This window comes from Suillus fuscotomentosus (genome assembly GCF_016647785.1).
Source record: "Suillus fuscotomentosus strain FC203 chromosome Unknown F5891scaffold_61, whole genome shotgun sequence".
Taxonomy (NCBI): Eukaryota; Fungi; Basidiomycota; class Agaricomycetes; order Boletales; family Suillaceae; genus Suillus; species Suillus fuscotomentosus.
Genome location: NW_024539573.1, coordinates 213,464 through 230,231, shown reverse-complemented (window position 1 = coordinate 230,231; position 16,768 = coordinate 213,464). Strand labels below are relative to the sequence as shown.

General features: G+C 45.9%; 7 protein-coding genes across 7 annotated transcripts; 4 read left to right on the top strand and 3 right to left on the bottom strand.

Annotated features, from left to right (window-relative positions):
- Positions 1 to 1,116: 1,116 nt before the first annotated feature.
- On the top strand, positions 1,117 to 2,535 carry F5891DRAFT_1250520 (uncharacterized protein; the record flags this gene model as incomplete). The annotated part of the gene is made up of 3 exons (XM_041369887.1): positions 1,117 to 1,323; positions 2,221 to 2,299; positions 2,351 to 2,535. Coding segments are annotated over 3 exons (471 nt in total), but the record flags the coding sequence as incomplete, so codon positions are not given.
- Positions 2,536 to 3,433: 898 nt separating this feature from the next.
- On the top strand, positions 3,434 to 5,150 carry F5891DRAFT_926452 (uncharacterized protein; the record flags this gene model as incomplete). Its single annotated transcript, XM_041373880.1, has 8 exons — positions 3,434 to 3,522; positions 3,574 to 3,868; positions 3,915 to 4,020; positions 4,243 to 4,360; positions 4,411 to 4,549; positions 4,596 to 4,724; positions 4,844 to 4,998; positions 5,051 to 5,150. Coding segments are annotated over 8 exons (1,131 nt in total), but the record flags the coding sequence as incomplete, so codon positions are not given.
- A 1,842-nt stretch (positions 5,151 to 6,992) lies between these two features.
- F5891DRAFT_1250512 (uncharacterized protein) lies at positions 6,993 to 8,381 on the bottom strand (the record flags this gene model as incomplete). The annotated part of the gene is made up of 5 exons (XM_041369886.1): positions 6,993 to 7,272; positions 7,328 to 7,474; positions 7,534 to 8,013; positions 8,190 to 8,222; positions 8,258 to 8,381. The coding sequence occupies 5 exons, from the start codon at positions 8,379 to 8,381 to the stop codon at positions 7,166 to 7,168; spliced, it is 891 nt and encodes a 296-aa protein (XP_041221474.1). The 3' UTR covers positions 6,993 to 7,165.
- A 350-nt stretch (positions 8,382 to 8,731) lies between these two features.
- On the top strand, positions 8,732 to 9,625 carry F5891DRAFT_959470 (h-sco1; the record flags this gene model as incomplete). Its single annotated transcript, XM_041375656.1, has 4 exons — positions 8,732 to 8,806; positions 8,864 to 8,960; positions 9,020 to 9,214; positions 9,270 to 9,625. The coding sequence occupies 4 exons, from the start codon at positions 8,732 to 8,734 to the stop codon at positions 9,623 to 9,625; spliced, it is 723 nt and encodes a 240-aa protein (XP_041221473.1).
- Positions 9,626 to 9,696: 71 nt separating this feature from the next.
- Positions 9,697 to 10,279, bottom strand: F5891DRAFT_644126 (B18 subunit of NADH:ubiquinone oxidoreductase). Its single transcript, XM_041372623.1, has 4 exons — positions 10,101 to 10,279; positions 9,948 to 10,031; positions 9,875 to 9,889; positions 9,697 to 9,823 (listed from the first exon to the last, which is right to left on the bottom strand). The coding sequence occupies exons 1-4, from the start codon at positions 10,178 to 10,180 to the stop codon at positions 9,769 to 9,771; spliced, it is 234 nt and encodes a 77-aa protein (XP_041221472.1). The 5' UTR covers positions 10,181 to 10,279; the 3' UTR covers positions 9,697 to 9,768.
- Positions 10,280 to 10,306: 27 nt separating this feature from the next.
- On the bottom strand, positions 10,307 to 11,513 carry F5891DRAFT_1165784 (uncharacterized protein; the record flags this gene model as incomplete). Its single annotated transcript, XM_041365403.1, has 5 exons — positions 10,307 to 10,649; positions 10,708 to 10,891; positions 10,945 to 11,289; positions 11,340 to 11,398; positions 11,427 to 11,513. 5 exons carry the CDS (start codon positions 11,511 to 11,513, stop codon positions 10,380 to 10,382), a joined length of 945 nt encoding a protein of 314 aa, XP_041221471.1. The 3' UTR covers positions 10,307 to 10,379.
- An 862-nt stretch (positions 11,514 to 12,375) lies between these two features.
- F5891DRAFT_983903 (uncharacterized protein) lies at positions 12,376 to 13,084 on the top strand (the record flags this gene model as incomplete). The annotated part of the gene is made up of 2 exons (XM_041377379.1): positions 12,376 to 12,625; positions 12,696 to 13,084. The coding sequence occupies 2 exons, from the start codon at positions 12,376 to 12,378 to the stop codon at positions 13,082 to 13,084; spliced, it is 639 nt and encodes a 212-aa protein (XP_041221470.1).
- Positions 13,085 to 16,768: the final 3,684 nt, after the last annotated feature.

Here is a 16,768-nt window from a genome sequence, read left to right as displayed (position 1 = left end):
GACGCATAGCATGTTGTTGACGCGATTGACAGTTCACAGATTTCTGGCTCGGGTTAGTGTCTACAACTCCACGCCATTGTATGCCTCATCTTAACCTTCACAGCGATCAATTTTGCAGTCTTGCCTATAGTTTGGGGAACCTCTACTTTGTTGGGTGTTTCTACACCCAATATCCTTATGGTTCTAATATGTCATCTACCCCCGAGTCGTCACTGTACAACAACACTATGACAGTTCTCCTGCACTCCTCTCAGACGATTAGTTTGATGCCAAGAGGAGCATTCCTTTATTCTGCAGATGACCTTGCGCTTCAAAATGCGTGGTCGACTTGTGGAGCGGAAGTGAATTGGGGTTCTTACTTCACACTTGCTATGTTACCGTTCCTAGTGCGTTTCGTGCAGAGCATTAGACATTACAAGGATTCAAAGTTACCTACTCATCTCATCAACGTAAGTCTTCACTATCGAATGGAAGCACTCAAAAACAGCTTACTTCTTGGTTGAATGTGCAGGCCGGTAAGTATGGGATGGGTATAGTGTACTACTTCTGTTATTACCTTTGGAGACGCGACGGTAGGTTGCCCTCTCACACCCCCACTCTCATCTGATCTTCCTAAAGGAGAATCTGATGATGATGCTTCTTTCATTGTGTGGTGTTTGGCGGCAGTTGTCTATTCACTGTATGGGTGTGCATGGGTGAGCTGATGAACAGTCAATGGTGGATACACTCTCAACTTCACTCAGGACTTCGCAATGGATTGGTCTATCTGCAAACCCCGCACTCAATACCCCCTCCTCAGGCGAGACTTGGTGTACACATCACAGATTCCGGTGCACTCTACCTTTTACTCAATCAAATGTTCCGAATTTTCATTCTATTCAGCTGTACTATGTTGCTCTGGTGAGCAGAATGTATACTCATGACTCCACTCGTTCTAGACAATCTGTTATAGGTCATGAATCTTGTCATTCGTTTTCTCTGGATCTTCTACATACCCATTTGGTCATACTTCAATCTTCAAACATTCATATGCAGCCTACTGGAGATGATAAGGAGAGTTGTGTGGAATTTCTGTCAGTGTCTTTCTTTGATTTTCCTTCTATATAACTCGCTGAATTGGACGAGTTGCAAGAGCTAGCAGCAGTAGCCGCTTTCATAGCAGCACTACCACAGAACATGATTCCATGCTCGATAGACCCAGCCAAACCTATTGACCCCCAACTTGTACTTGACTTCGACACTCGTAGTCCACGCGCCGCAGACGAATTAAACCAGATCGTGCAAGACGTGTGGTCTCAATATCCTGTTATGTTGTTCACCAAGGTTAGTCGCTTCTTCTCCTTCTTAGCCTCATGCTGATGCTCATCTCTCGTCCCAGGCTCACAATGCACATTCTAGGGAAATAAGACGCTGTAGAAACAACTATCCAGATGGTGGTATTCTGAACTATGTGTTGGGTCTGCTTGCCTAAGCTGCTATGCTTGTGGTGACAAGTGTGTTTGACCCTAAAGGGGAAGCAAGTACAGCAGAGATCTAGGGGTTGGTGCAAAGGGTGCCGTTCGTCGGCTGACATGGAGCGCGGGAAAGCGCGTGAGGTGCGAGCGCGAGAACGAAGCGCTTAGGGCGGCCGATGCGCGGGAAGGTAGTGCTTGAGCGGCGCGAAGCGCGGGAAATGCGCAAGGTGGGTTTACAAGCAGAGGTTCGTAATAGACGTTAAGGATGTTCTTATTGCCAATAGATACTGACTATGGCATGTGACGGATGAGCTTTACACTGATAGTGAGGTGCAGGGAGCTTCTATATGATTCGATGATGTAAAATATGAACTACAGGCGCTTATATATGTCTAAAAATGTGCCCCTGAAGCGGAGCCGAAGCGAGTAGGTAAGGTATGTAATAAGGGTCCATGACATGAGAATTGAGCAATCATTAAAATAGAATATGGTCTGATATGGAGAAAATGATATGAACACGTACCAGTGAGGTTAGTTTGGACAATGGATGGATGTGCGACATAGGGCGCTTCGAGCGCGGGAAAGTGCGCCTTATGCGCGCGCAAGAATGCTGCGCTTGGGGCAGCCGATGCACGGGAAGGTAGCGCGCGCTTGGCGTGGGAGAGTTTCGCTTCGCATAGGGAATGATTGGAAAGGTATTGGCACAAGTTGTGCATCAAACTGTACTCTGAGACAGGTCGCATATATAGCCTCTGCAAGGCCACAGAGATATCAGTCTCTACAACGCATCATTGCAGTTATGGACTTACAACCGCCTCCTATGACTTTTGAAGTTGATCAACGAGGTAAACAAATTCCCTGACTTTGATTTACTAGACGCTCATCACTCTACTCAGAAGACTCAGAAGTTTTGATCCCTTTGTTACATCATCTCACATCTTCAACCGATCTTCCCCTCGTGCTCATTGGGGGCAAGTCTGTTGGCTCCATAGCTGCCATCCGTGAGCTTGATGAGTCCAGCGAACTCTATATGTTGATTACCAATGCTGGTGCGGTCCTTGATGGCAGACAGAAGAAAAAAGTACACTGAGGGACAATACTTTCTGATTGGACCTTCCCCATCACTTCCGAAAATGACCTAACGACTGGCATGACCTCCCAGCGATCGTATATTGCGTATGGCCTAAATGGCTCAGGAGGGCTCAGATCATCGGAAGAAATTTGTCTCGAGGTTAGATGTTTAGCATTCGTCTCCGTCACAATTACGATATTCAAATTATTCAACTTGAACATGTGACGCAGGTTGATGGAAGACCGGTGAAGGTACAACAATTCAGATGGTGAGTCTGAACAATATGTTGGGTCTTGCAGAACCTAGCTGCTATTCGACCCTAAAGGGTTTCTGGACTAGGCTTAAGGCTCAGAGGAGAGGAAATATCATAGAAACTTGCTAATCTCTCAGACTCATACTGGTAACTGGTGAAAAGATTGCTTGATTATGTAAGCTACAAAAGTGCCAACATAAGGTAAGGTAAAAACAGTCTCTACAAACCCAGCCAGAAATGAATCCCTACACCGGCGCTCCCGACTCAAGGTGGGCATGAATCACATTTGGGCCATCATTTGGACTTACTCTGCCACTGCATCAGCCTATGTCTGAGTCGGCGTGCCAATCCAACTTTCACAATGGCAGACAGTAGCAGTGATTTGAACATGAACGCTAACAGTACGTTATGACACCATATTTCGAAGAGCCGATTTACTTAACTGCACCCTCCCTGTCATCCATATTTGGGATTGCCCTATATGTCTTAGTTTTTTAGCGATTGCGTATATAAAACGGTCTGGCAGGTTTCTTCCTTACCTCCATCTTCTCTACCGTACTCTTCACTTTACCTGTCATTTCTACCATGTCTATGTCAGAACCTGGTGATGAGGCACACGCCCTCGCACTCCCAGACTCCTCAGGGGCGGTCCCTACCTCCACGGAAGCAAGGGCCAAGCGCCACATCGCCGCGTTGGAAGAAGAATTACAAACGATGAGGCAAGAAAGAGGAACGAAGCAAAGGTTCGTCGCATACCGTCTTACTCACTACTTCTAACTCATTGATCATCAAAGAAAAACTACCTACTACGTCGCTCAAGGCAGGGGGGTTCGTCGCATGAGCGTCCTTTATACTAACCTAGAAGACTTGATCGCCAAGAACGATCGCAGGTATGAGGAAGCCATATTGGACAACTTGGAGGGCAGCACCCCAGAGTATGTCTTTTGTGTTTTCGTGACATATCTAACTCCATTTTTCAGACAAAATCACCTGCAGCGAGGCTACCTCGCACTCTCACAAGCTCTGCCATGGTTTCATTCTAAACTTTCAGACCTTGACGCTGATGACTGTGAAGATATGTTGAAAAAGGTCCATTTTCTCAATAAATTCACGCTGTGTGCTCATAATGCTACAGATTAAAAGAGGAGCTGATGCGGCCCGTGGCGATGATACTTCCACCCTTAAGGACCTCGTCGCTACCTGGGTTAATCAGGATTTTCACCTGTCGCCTCTACTCCGGTGTAGGGATTCATTTCTGGCTGGGCTGGTAGAGACTGTTTTTACCTTACCTTATGTTGGCACTTTTGTAGCTTACATAATCAATCTTTTCACCAGTTACCAGTATGAGTCTGAGTGCTCAGTAGTTTTCTATGATATTTCCTCTCCTCTGAGCCTTGAGCCTGGTCCAGAAACCCTTTAGGGTCGAATAGCAGCTAGGTTCTGCAAGACCCAACATTGTTCAGACTCACCATCTGAATTGTTGTACCTTCACCGGTCTAATGACAAGCAGCTGTGCGGCTTCGCACACGACGTTTGTGGGAATTTACTATGCCCTGCCGAGTGGGACTGGAATGATAACCGGTGAGCACTTACCTTCATAGAAATATTACATGTCGTTGAAACCTAAGCAGCGTGAAGGCTGGTATTCGCAATAGAACATCGGACTTCATTGTATCAGAAAATTCCTGGCCGCGGTTCATGTACGAGAACTACTTGTTCGATGTTAGCGACCTAGAGAAAGGTCTTTTCAAGTCGAAAATCCTCGTTCAGGTTAGTACATGGGATCATAGTGTGTAGACTTTACTCAAAATACTAGGCTTTCAACGCCATATTTACATCGCCATCTTCTGCAAGAGAAGCTGATGGCGATGGCGATGGTGCCGACATCCTCGAGAATAACAGGCACGCTCGTCGGGCATTAAATCAAGTCAAGGTCAAAATGTGTGTGGCCTCCATTATCAACATGAAGAAAGTCACCCCTCGCTCCATCGCTTATATTGTTTGTCAAGTGAGTAAATATGATTGCCCACCATTGATGTCTGACTCGACATCTACTTCTGGCAGGTTCATTTTGCGCTATCCAGCATCTCATCTTGGCGCACCATCGATGGGGACTTCGACTATGAAGGATTCTGGAATAATATTGTTGACTTCTTCAAGGAAGTCCCTGGCCCTGTTGCGCGACGTAGGGTAAGCAAACTTCTCGAATGGTGGACAAGGTATCAGTTATTGTGGCATAGTATGTGTCCGATATCTAACATAACTATTCAGGAAGGTTTTCGGAAAAAATCACCGCGAGGATCTCACACCTGAAGTTGTGTCTCAGATGTCTGTTACAGCGCTGGCAGAACATAGAAGGGCACAAGAGGATGCTGTGTTCGATTCAGAGTAGCTTGACCATTGTTTTACTATACGTCATTGTATAAACATTTTATAACATTTATGTTTGATGCAATCATCATGTCGTACTCGCCATGTGTGATCAAAATTGAATATCATTTGATGTATGGTCGGTTTTCGCTGATAATAGTAGTACTGATGCATACTGTACAGCATGCCATCCACTACTAAACTTAATATCTCTTACAATCGAGCCAAACCATAGAGACACTCTCAATGTAGTCAACTATATTCAGAAATGCAACAAAACAAATAGCTCATCACCTACCTAAAACTCTAGCATCGTCTCATTCACTCTCCAAGCAGCAAATCAATCTTTTGCGCGAAATTCATTGTATCCGGCGTGCAAGTGGAACGGAATAATAATTTTTGTTGCTAACCTAAAACTCTAGCATCGTCTCATTCACTCTCCAAGTGGCAAATCAATCCTTTACGCGAAAGTCATTGTATCCGGCATGCAAGTGGAACGGAATAATAATTTTTGTTGCTATTTTTTGTCTTTTGCGAGGTTGATTAGAAAAAAGTATCTTGCTCTCCAAAGCCAATTTCAGACCTACACTCCGTCGTGTTGATCGCTGCCAGCCTTCCTGTCACAAGATTTTTCTCATCCCGTTTAGAACTGGCACCAACCTGCCAGTTTTGTAGTTTTGCTTTAGCGTTTGCTGTATCTATCATTTCATTTAACCGCTATGTTGCTGCTCAAACAGAGCAGACGAAATATATATATTCATATTAGATATGTCCTTCGGTGGTTGTCCTGTCAGCTGATATGTATTTTAATGTGCCAACACTAATCACAGTCCCTCTGCCCACCAAACGAACCTCTTTTGTTAGAGTTTGCAGATTATATTTTTCATGAAGGAGATTTGACTTATTTAGTATCTAGCAGAAAATCGAGCGGCACAACAATATCTAGTTGAATCCGGCAGTCTTGTAACATTTAATTTGCTATGGCGTCTAGACCTCCGGCTTACTGATATTTACCTAATCCCCTGACTGTGAGAATTGGACGTCGCAAGCAAGATTAAGCTGTAACTTCCGGCATCAAGAAAATTGAGCAGGATCAAAATATCTCGTTCAATCCGGCAGTCTTAGAACATTTAACGCGATATGACGTCTAGACCGACGACTTACAAATTTTCACCTAGTTGCCTGGCTGTTGAAGATCGGACATCACAAGCAAGGTTGGCTCTAACTTCCGACATCGTAATTTGTGTGCACCTTTCTAAGCGGAGCCGGTATAGCGTTGTTGGCAAAATATTTTCATGGTTCACGTGTCTGAGCAACAACTTGTGGTGTCGCGAGTTTTGAGGTACCAACCGAGATTTACTCTGACTTCACAAGGGGACAGTCTTGTCGTTATTGTCTAAAGCAAGTATTGACGTCAGTGCATCGACACTAGACAATTCCTTCTGTAACCTCTCCTAATGGTTGAGAAGTATTTTGATATGCAGGTAACATCACAGTTATTCCACCCACCAAGTACACCTCCCGCGTTAGAATTTACCACTGTGCAAGGGTATCACACCCATGTGAGTGGTGATCATGGGCGCTTTACCTTGACATTCCTGATCCGAAATCCATTCCATTGGGCTTTTGTTACATCTTTCGTTCATAGACTAGTTTAAATATTAAGTGGTGCATTGAGGCCGGAGCGGCTTGGCTTGTTGACTTGAAAACTCATCTTTCCCTCACAAAGTCAAGTAAACCCCCCCACCAGATTTATGGAGATTGTTGCAATTGTTAACTATATAAGGTCAACTATGGTATTTCAATATGTTCACCGGTTCACTGATGATAGACTGCTTGACTGGTTGGATCCTAGGTTCAATTTCATGGATGCTCAAGGACATCTACAATGCATAATCTGCAATACACTTGAGGTATCAAAAATCGTCTCTTAAGTATAAACATAAAAACAGACCCCCAAGGTTTTCAATGACATGAAACAAACGACTGCTGAAGCCCGAACAACTTCAATGATACTTAAAGCTTTGTACTCATCATGGCTAGGCGCTGGAGCACCGAGAACCAGCTACCCGCTGGGATGTTGGCACCAAATATCCAACGTTGCACCCACGCAGCAATTCCACCTAAAACATCGCAGTAATATGCTGCTCAACACCGCAACAGTATACAAAAGCGTACCTTTGATTGGTCCTTGCCGTCCAAATCCGAACAAACGGAGAAGTTGGGGAAGAAGCCATCCACTGATTTCGATCTCAGGTAATAAGATATCAATCGCAATGAGCAAGAGTGCACGGGCGATGACGGGATGCTGTTCGACAAGGTCTCCTGTATCATTTGATATTATGTCGTCAATGTTCCAGAATGGCTAGATGATCGCGACGTACCTGTGGTTACGGCAACCTGTTGAACAGCAAGCTTGAGAGAACTAGAGTCACTTTGCAACAATTCTTCGCTGACTCCGACCTTGGTAGCGACCTGTAAAAAACTTTGCTCGATGCGGTCAAGGGCCGTGCTGATCATGATTGTACGGTTGTTATGACCAGGAGCCTCGTTAGGTGGCGGGAACATCTCCATAAGCTCTTCGAATAGGACAGTGAAGATGTCTTCAAGTTCTTCTGTTACGGAGTAGAGAGAGACGCCACTGTCTTCTGCAGCGTCACTACAGACTTTGTGCAGTACAGTGGCAGTGGCAGTGACGTTAATCATAGATTCCTTGAACTCCGCAAGCTTCTCGGATGGATACAGCTCCATGGCGTGATGAAAAAGCTCGTCACTATAATCCTTGACATATGGACCGAGCTCTATAATTTTGTCCCAGAAAGACTCTCCCGTATCTGGAAAATGCGATTCGTACCACGTGTGCGCTGAAGCAGACAAAGAATCAGATTCTTCTGTTATATTGTAAGCAGCACCTTAAGAAATGAGTAGGTGACCAAATTGACCGTGTATCGTGTCTGTGATTTTTGCGGGATTGTCAAATAGTGCTGTCGATCATTTCTGACATTAGGAGGTGATTGAAAGCTCAGTAGTTCGTACTCACGTGTCACCGCTCCCCATCCTTTCCTAAATTTAACTTGATGTTCGTCGTAAAATAAGAGTGCGACATACCGTCCTCGATGATGTTTCTGTTAGACTCGGAGGAACGTACGCTTCCCTCGATGTTTCTCGAAGTGATTGGTTGCAGCGTTGCGGCAGTTGCCAATGTCACATATGCTAAAGTAGAAAACCACATGATTGTTGACTGTCAACAATGGTTGGAGTCTTGGACCTACAAGCATTTAATTCTTTATGTAACAGGTTGAAGCTTCGAAAATGATGGCGGCCTTTAGCGACTTCACGCAGCACGTTGATGCATGTTTAATCTGAGAGCACCGTGACCCCGTAGCTTAGCATTGCCGTGCAAAATTATTTGCAAATTGTAGCGATGTTGAGATGTTGAGAATTATAATATTTATGATTGTCAAGCTCGACTACTTTTGGAACTTCGACCTGAAGATGTCAAAGCTCTCATCCACGTATTTCAGGTCATTGCGGACCTGTATGCCAGGTCGCAGCATTCAATGCCAACGACAATCTATACGTATGCGCCATAACAAAGCAACAGCACCTGGCAGACGTTATTTTACGTCGGGGGAACGGGATAGGGCTGCTGTCGGGGTATGTTTCTTCAGCTGACCTGTTATTCTCTGTTCACATTCTTGCATCTGATCCCAGGTCTTTACGCCAAAGGCTGCAGCTCTATTCGTTGCAACCGGTATTGGTTTATTTTACTACTTCCGTTATGAGAAGCAAAAGCTCCTCGAACAGCGACGTACGTGCTTCTCCGTATTCCACCCATCGAGAGCGTCTCAAGAAAAAATATTCATACAGAAAAGGAGCTTGAATCTCGAAGCGTCGGACGACCGCATGTGGGTGGTCCCTTCACGCTAACGACTCACGAAAACAAGCCTTTCTCTGATAAAGACCTCTTGGGGAAATGGAACTTCGTCTACTTCGGTTTCACCAACTGTCCCGACATATGTCCTGCTGAATTAGACAAGATTGGCTCGGTCTTGACTTCTCTAGGTTCGTGTTCATAAATCACTTCAACCGCGGTACGCATTCACCACATCAAATACAGAGAAGGATTATGGAACAATCTTCCAGCCTGTATTCATCTCTGTTGACCCTGCACGCGACTCTATCCCTCAAATGAAGACATATCTTGCAGACTTTCACCCTCGTATCATCGGTCTCACGGGTGACTATGAAACCGTGAAAACCACATGCAAAGCCTACCGCGTCTACTTCTCCACCCCGCCTAATGCAGATCCCAAGGGTGACTACCTCGTCGACCATTCAATATACGTCTACCTCATGGATCCAAATGGGCAGTTCGTTGAAGCGTTTGGGCAGAGCAGTACACCAGACGAAGTTGTTGAGCGGGTAAAAAAGGAAATTTCAGAGTTTGAGAAAGAGACGGGGAGGAAAGTGTAGCACTCCAGCACATAATAGCATCTTGCCTTCAGCATATCACACCATTCATCTATCTTGTTGCATCGTTTGACGTCTCGACATCGATTGACACGAAGCGTTCTTAAGAAAGTCTTCTAGATGATAGCTTCGGTAGCCTCTGCAGTCTACTCCGCCTGCTGGAGTTCCAGTTTTGACATTTTCTTCATCCTCCGCATCATGCTGTAGAAAAAATGAGCGTCATATGTCTAGGTACGTGGTCGAAATGCCTACTCATCGTATTGGCACCTGTTGGGTGTGTATTGGTCAGACCCTCAACAGATAGAAACATAGAGATCTAACTCACTTCTCATAGCCGTGGCGCTCATTCTCGCAAGTCCAAGGTAAATAATAGTTTTCTCTCCGACAAGTATTCAAAGGTATCAAGAGTCTGAAGTATCACGGACAACAGTATTGTGGGTCATAGGCTTTCAACCAGAAGGGTAAAGTAGGTACGTACGCTGAGCACTGATCTCTCCAAGCCAAAGGCACCTTGGCCACCTTGAGCTCCTCCTGGGATGCAGTGAGTGATGATGGCATAGAGGATTTCAAGAAGACGTCAAGGGAAGAATCTGAGGAAACGAACGGACTCGGAATGAGGTCGAAGTGGCTGTGCCAGTTGTTATGAGTATTTGCTCAGAGCGCTCAGCGCCTGAGCGCCAATATCAAACTAACAGCCGTTCGAGAAATCGGAGTGCAACTCGGAGGAAAATACAAGTAAGAATATGTAAGCTTGGTACTACTGTCCTCCCTGTTCTTTTTCCTCTTGCTTCATACTCATCTGAATCGCCCGAGCAATTGCCTCTTCCTCATCCATATCTTCGTCTTGCTCCTCACCCATGTCAACATCATTGCGTTCGGACATGGCGAGAGCTTGAGCAAGCATGGCTTCTTCATCCTTGTCTGCCCCTGCTGATTCCGCTTGAGGCGTGGCATCGGTAGCCGATTGACGTGTTTGCTCTTCCGCTGCCTGGCGAGCTTGTTCTTCTTCCATAGACATGCGAAGGGCCTAAATAAGATAAAATGTCAACAAGACTCCGTATTCGATGTCAGAAAAAGCAACGCACCAACGCAAGCTCAGGGTCCAAACTCGGGTCAACACCAAATTCAAAGTTGGCACCACCAGAACCCGATGCACCACCGACGTCTCCCATCGCTTCTGGTGGTATGCCCCGGTCTTCCGACAGAATTGAGGAAGAAATGATAACATCTGATAATAGATGTGTGCCAGGTGGTACAGACACCAGATGTCTAAATACCAGGCGCATCAATCTACGCACGCATTCTGACAAGGTGACACTCACGAGTTATCGCTATTCGTTGTATTGTCTACGAAAGCCTTGAGGACATTGGTTTCCTCCTCTACGCCGTCCCCAAATGCAATAAAGTCAACAGCAACATTGTTCTTCTTCAATCTCTTTGCGAGCTTCACCATTTCCCGCTCATCCGCTCCCTGTCCTTGTAACGGAGATCCGACAAAGACTATTATCCTTTGGCGCAGATTCTTGTTCTCTCGATGTTTGAGGGCAAGCTGGGCAATGTTAATGGCAGTAGGAATATCTATTGACCCGCCAATTTTCGATGATGTTACATGCAAGGCCTTGATTATCTGTCCAATGTCTTTCGAATGGGTCACGAGAACCTCGGGCCTGCAAGAAAACATCAGCAATCGTAGTTTGCACATGTAACTGAGTTGTACCCTTTGCTAGCCATTGTCATGACGCCAACAGTGTTCTCTGGATTTGAATCAATCTTGGTCTGGAAGATGGTCTTGACAGCATCAGACTGGGCCTCGAAAGCGGGATGGGATATAGTCTCCATTACGCATGTATTCTGAGTTGTCGATTATCATCATCGTTGCCTCGAGCGGCATCTTGGGTGAATGTAATTAAAGGAGGGAGATATAAGACTTGGTTTGGTTGCGCGACGAGCAGTGACGCGTTCTGCTAGAAAGCTATCGTCTTCATTCGGAACCCTAACCACAAGCTGTGCTATTGCACTCAGATATTTTCACAACAGTTCGACATCGTCGTCAACGTTGACACGATTACTTTCATTCTTATACCGCACTAGCTATAGGTGGAGACCAATCGTCGGTGTCACTAAGCACTTCGCTTAAGCAATGACTTACAAAGACTCGTGTTCAGCCTCGAACATCCTCCACAATAACTCAACAGGCCAGGTAAGGACATGGTAAGTACCAGTAACGAAGCGAAACTAATCAAGTGCCTTGGTGCATACCGAAGAGTCAATATGTCTAGACAACGCGCGATGACAATACCATGAGAGAGTATCATGACCAGTTCCTATCAGTCAGATATATAGGGTTCCTTGGCATCAGAGGTGAGTTTCTACACAGTTGTTCTGTGGTTATTTTTACTCAGTCACCAGGTGGATATCGTCCCCTATTCATTCGACTCGTGGGTTTTGATTCCATATTTGTGCATCTTACTAAGTAAACCTCTCGTATACAATTCATGGTACCTTGTCTTGGGCAAACTTGGCCGTCTTTCAAAGTGGTTATCGGTTGCCGTTTTCCCTTGGTCTCCAACATAGCCAAAAGTTTGAAATACTTATGGTTGATTATTCTGATTTCTGATACCATGGCAGTGTCACGGTATATCGCAGTCATCGGCACGTGCCGACTGTGGTGCTCGATATACTATACATAGGAGTCTCTAGGACTACAACATGAATCATTCATCTCTTCATTCTTAACTTCCACCATCCATCCTATGACTTTCTTTGACGAAGTTCGTAGGGGACTAGTAGTCCAGTTTATCATCGTAACCTACAGTCAGCTAACTAATCATCATGACTCCCAGGATTCGTATCGCCTTCCGGAGGGCATAAAGCGGATTGGATATGATGCTGATACCCAGCAGTACATTTTCCGTGACCGCTCCGGTCAACTTTACCAGAATCCTTCAGGAGAGACGTATGGTGTTCTGAGACCTGTGTCAGCACCTGCCACCCCTCGTCGCAGTGTGACCATAACAGGCGAGTTCGTGACCCCCAGCATGACGCCCAATTGCTTACGTTACTCCCTATGCAGAACGCAAAGACCCTGCCCTCATCCGTGCCCGCTCTGTCAAGCGCCCCGCAAAGACTTTCGACGACTTCCTTCCCCGAGAATACATCACTAACGCAAAGCAGTCCAGTTCTGCCCCCGACTCTCCCAACGAAGCTATCACGCGGGCGAACAGGAATCGTGCGCTACCAAAGATCCCAAAAATTGGGGAGGTCATACGTTCCCGGGCCATTTCACCTCGCGAGTCGGTAGATGAAGAAAAACGCTACTTACTCGACGATTGCTCTGCCAGTCCCACCTCATATGCGACTCATGATGACGAGAAGGAGTTGAATCGCTCAAATTCTCAAGCGTCTTCTATGTTGTCATTGCCTATTATCGATACGCATATTAATTTATCTGGTTTCATATGACTGTCGAAATCATTGTATCACATTTGTAGCACCTCTGGACAGGATGTGTTATACGAATCAAAGCTCATTTGACCTGGCGCTGATGGATATGTCCCGCTCAGCATGTAGCACAGAGATTAGCCCCAGCTGCTATGTAACAATAAAGTGATTGAGAGTTGTTCCGAGTCGACGTTGGAGCTCTGGAGGCTTGTGCCGTGACATCAGACAACCCCAAAACAAAATAGAATCAAACAAGATACAACAAATGAACGACGAATAAACAAGCTGGACCAAGACTTTACACCAAATTGAATGAAACCCGTTCTTTCTCCTTGTTCCTTGACGACAAAATCGAGAGTGGCCTGAGTGGCCCTTGTACAGGTGCAAGCTTTGGGTCAGCTTCAATCTCTGTCACACGACCACGCGAGAGCACTCGCGATCCCCTTCTCCCTAGCAGCTCTTGCAATACGCTTGGGAAATGTAGCGCAAACGTCCCTGTGCGATTGGGTGGTAGTTAGGTCCACTGGACGCGTTCTCTTTGATCACAGCCACAGGCGGTGGTGAAACGAGGGGTTTCCCATCAGGGGAGCTCGAAAAGGAATGCTGGAAGAGAAAATAGCTGAGTAAATGCATGCACGATAATGCTGCCACGCACATATGCCTCTAACTCTGCATTTTCTCCAATAGCCTCGCTCTTCCATATGCCCTGAGTCCATGTGAAGCGAGGCGGTCCTTCATGATTATCATCATCTCGTGAGTTCGTTACAAAGTGGCTGACAGACTATCGAACGTACTTCTCGGCTTCTTCTCAAAGAACTCATTTGGGAAGTTCTGCATCTTCTCCGCGTTCTGCCTAGCGTTCCAAGATTTCAGGATCCGATGGTAGACGAGGTAACCGATGATGTATGCGATGCACAAAGCAAGCAAAATGAGCGCTGCGAATGGGAAAGCACGCTTGTGTGACTGATCCGCGGAGGATGTGGCAGCTGCTGTAGGAGAAACGGTGCTGCTTGAAGGGGCCATGGTAGTGGTGAAGATCGGATTGGCACGTCGGCAGTCAAAGGTGCCCCACTTGAACACTGATGGTGGAGTGTAAGAGAGAGGGTGGGTATGTGGTTGACACGTTAATAAGTATGGCTTTGGACTGGAGGCTGACACGGATTAGAGCTAAATTGGTCACAGAATGGCGTAGCATACGCGAAGCCCTTACCAGACCTGTACACGAGATTTACGTCGGCGTACAGTTTTGTAGGACGTGATCAAATGTCTAGTAAGCCATATGTGTTAGGTTGTTTAACCTCGTGCTCAAAAAGATAAGCTCGACAAGTACTGGGTTCCTGCATGCTCGATCGTTTCGACGTCAATGGAACGCAAGGTGGCGAACTTCAAGCTTCAAGTGTCGATGAAATATAAATTTGACAAGCGCTGCATCAAGTATGTAGTCAAGACACACCTATAGTAAGGCTAATCATCATATCCTGTACGGGGTCAACTAGATACTGGAGACTAGCATCAGCCGGTACCGTATCGTAATTGTTAATGAGGCAGAGGGTTGACCATAGCAGTACTTGAGATATCTAAGTAGGGTAAGAAATTCACTTGCATCCTGTTGTCCTGCAAACCTTGATAACTGAAAATGAGTGAGGCATCTACTACTATGTTGATGAGTGAAGCGCTGGTGGTGAGTCAAGGTCAGTGGAAATATTAGAAGCTGCCTCGTACGAATTGAGATCCCCTTAACTGTAAGGGTGAGAGCATTAAAGGTCAGGCATGACTGATCCCGTGGCCTGGAAAGAAATTCAGGCATGAAAATTCAGATTCTTCACGGATGACCTGCCTGGCACTTGGTTTATATTTGCGCAGGTTTCTGACTTTCAGCCATTACCATGGCAAAACCGCTGGATATGAAGGATTAGAAAACTCTTTCGCGAGAACTTTCACATATGCTTCGAGATGCCAGTTCATGTGATTGTTCGTTCAGAGCCAGTACCATCATTGACGGCTCGATAGCAAAGATGTCATACCAATGCACGAACCAAAGGCCAGAATTGTTGTAGACCGCCAGCGCTTACGACGTCGAGGAGAACTGGGTTCACGTAATGATTATTGAGGGTACCTTTGCCTCCACTCTGTATGACACGGACGGAATACTATTCTCATAAGTACCAGCCAGACTATGCCATAGAAGTCGGGAGAACTTACCCCATGAAGATGTATGGGAAGCTGGTACAATGTATATCAGATAAGTAAGCGTCACTCGCATATGCCTGGACCAGCATCATAATTACACAGAAAAACATCGCACATATGACATTAGATAAAGTACATACATTGTAAGTATTGTCCAGCATAGGGCCTAGCCCCACCGGACAATAAACAAGGATTCAAAAAAAAAGTAAGCGCCCGAGTCGAATGACTCAATAATATCATAGTACCCAGTGTATCCCAGAAGCTCATCTGGAACACAACCTGCAAGAACAGTAATTACAGGCGAGTACCATAACCAGTACTGCGAACATCTTGAAGTCCGACCGTCGACGAGAGCAAGGTGCACTATGTGTGGTTCGGTACTACTAATCCTGAAAGCAGAATTTGCAAGGCATGGAGTGCGGCAGCAGAGGATAAGTTTCGATCGCAGGATACAGTTCAGCCACGAGATACAGTCGGCCATGGGATCAAGGGCTGGCCAAATCCAATCGGGTTTCTTCTCGTATGCCCAGCCTTCCTCAACCAGAGAGAGGTGATGCGTAGAGGTCGGCCTAAGACAGTGCAACATCAAGACCTGTTTAGTTCTAGCATGTGGCGAGGACAAGGAGACTGAGGCACGGAGACGTCACTCCCAAAAAAGAGACGGAGGAGTAGAGGAAGCGCAACAAAACATGCCATCATATTGAGAGCCTGAAGAAGGCCTTATCGTCCTCGTGCAACCCGGGATCATTGTACAGCATAGACACCGTGATATGGACAACGGAAATAGACTAGACACGGCACTATAGCATAGGTAGTGTCCAACATAGGGCTTGACCCTAGCGGACGGTAAACAAGGATCAAATAATCAGATCGATTTGAACCATCAAGTCGAGCTTCCTACGGGATCGCTCCCAGCTATACTGTCAAAGCCGTCTTCCCTAGACAGACGAACTTAGAAATCCAAGGGAAATATGGAGCAGGAGGGGACTTTCTGGACCGGGAGTCATCGAGAAAGGTAGTGAACAGGCGATTGTGGCGGTTGTGCAGGTACAGGTACAGGTACAGGTACAGTGCATCGCCGGGTAATAAAGAAGGCCCGACAGAGTCAGATAACAAGTAATAAGCTACGCCTTATAATGACTAGACAATGTACTTGGTGAGTGGTGATCGAATATTGAGGTTACATAACTCACTCTGCCGACATGTAGTACCTCATTTACTTCGAGATCCGGAGTCGAACTGTTTCAGAGTGGGAAGAATTGCATTATTAAAGTTAGAAATGGTGCAGGGCTGCAGCGTTCTAGTAAGGCTGTCAGCGTTGGGTGACAACGGAGAATCGAACTACTCAGCTCCACTGACATTTGCCATGGAGGAGAACCTTAAGGGAAAAGATATTATGCTGAGCGCAGAAGAGTGGCCACATCTAACATGAATCTCAATGAATCTTTGATGAAGAGCGGTGATGCAGACCCGTGCATTGTGCACTAATCCATTTTCGACGGACACGTTCCGAAC

Coding starts and splice junctions, on each gene's coding strand:
- F5891DRAFT_644126 (XM_041372623.1), bottom strand. CDS start 10,180: ATGCCATCATCACTCACTGCATCCCAGGAGGAGCTCAAGGTGGCCAAG. Junction 10,032..10,100: donor TGGAGAGATCAGTGCTCAGC/GTACGTACCTAC, acceptor GTGATACTTCAG/ACTCTTGATACCTTTGAATA.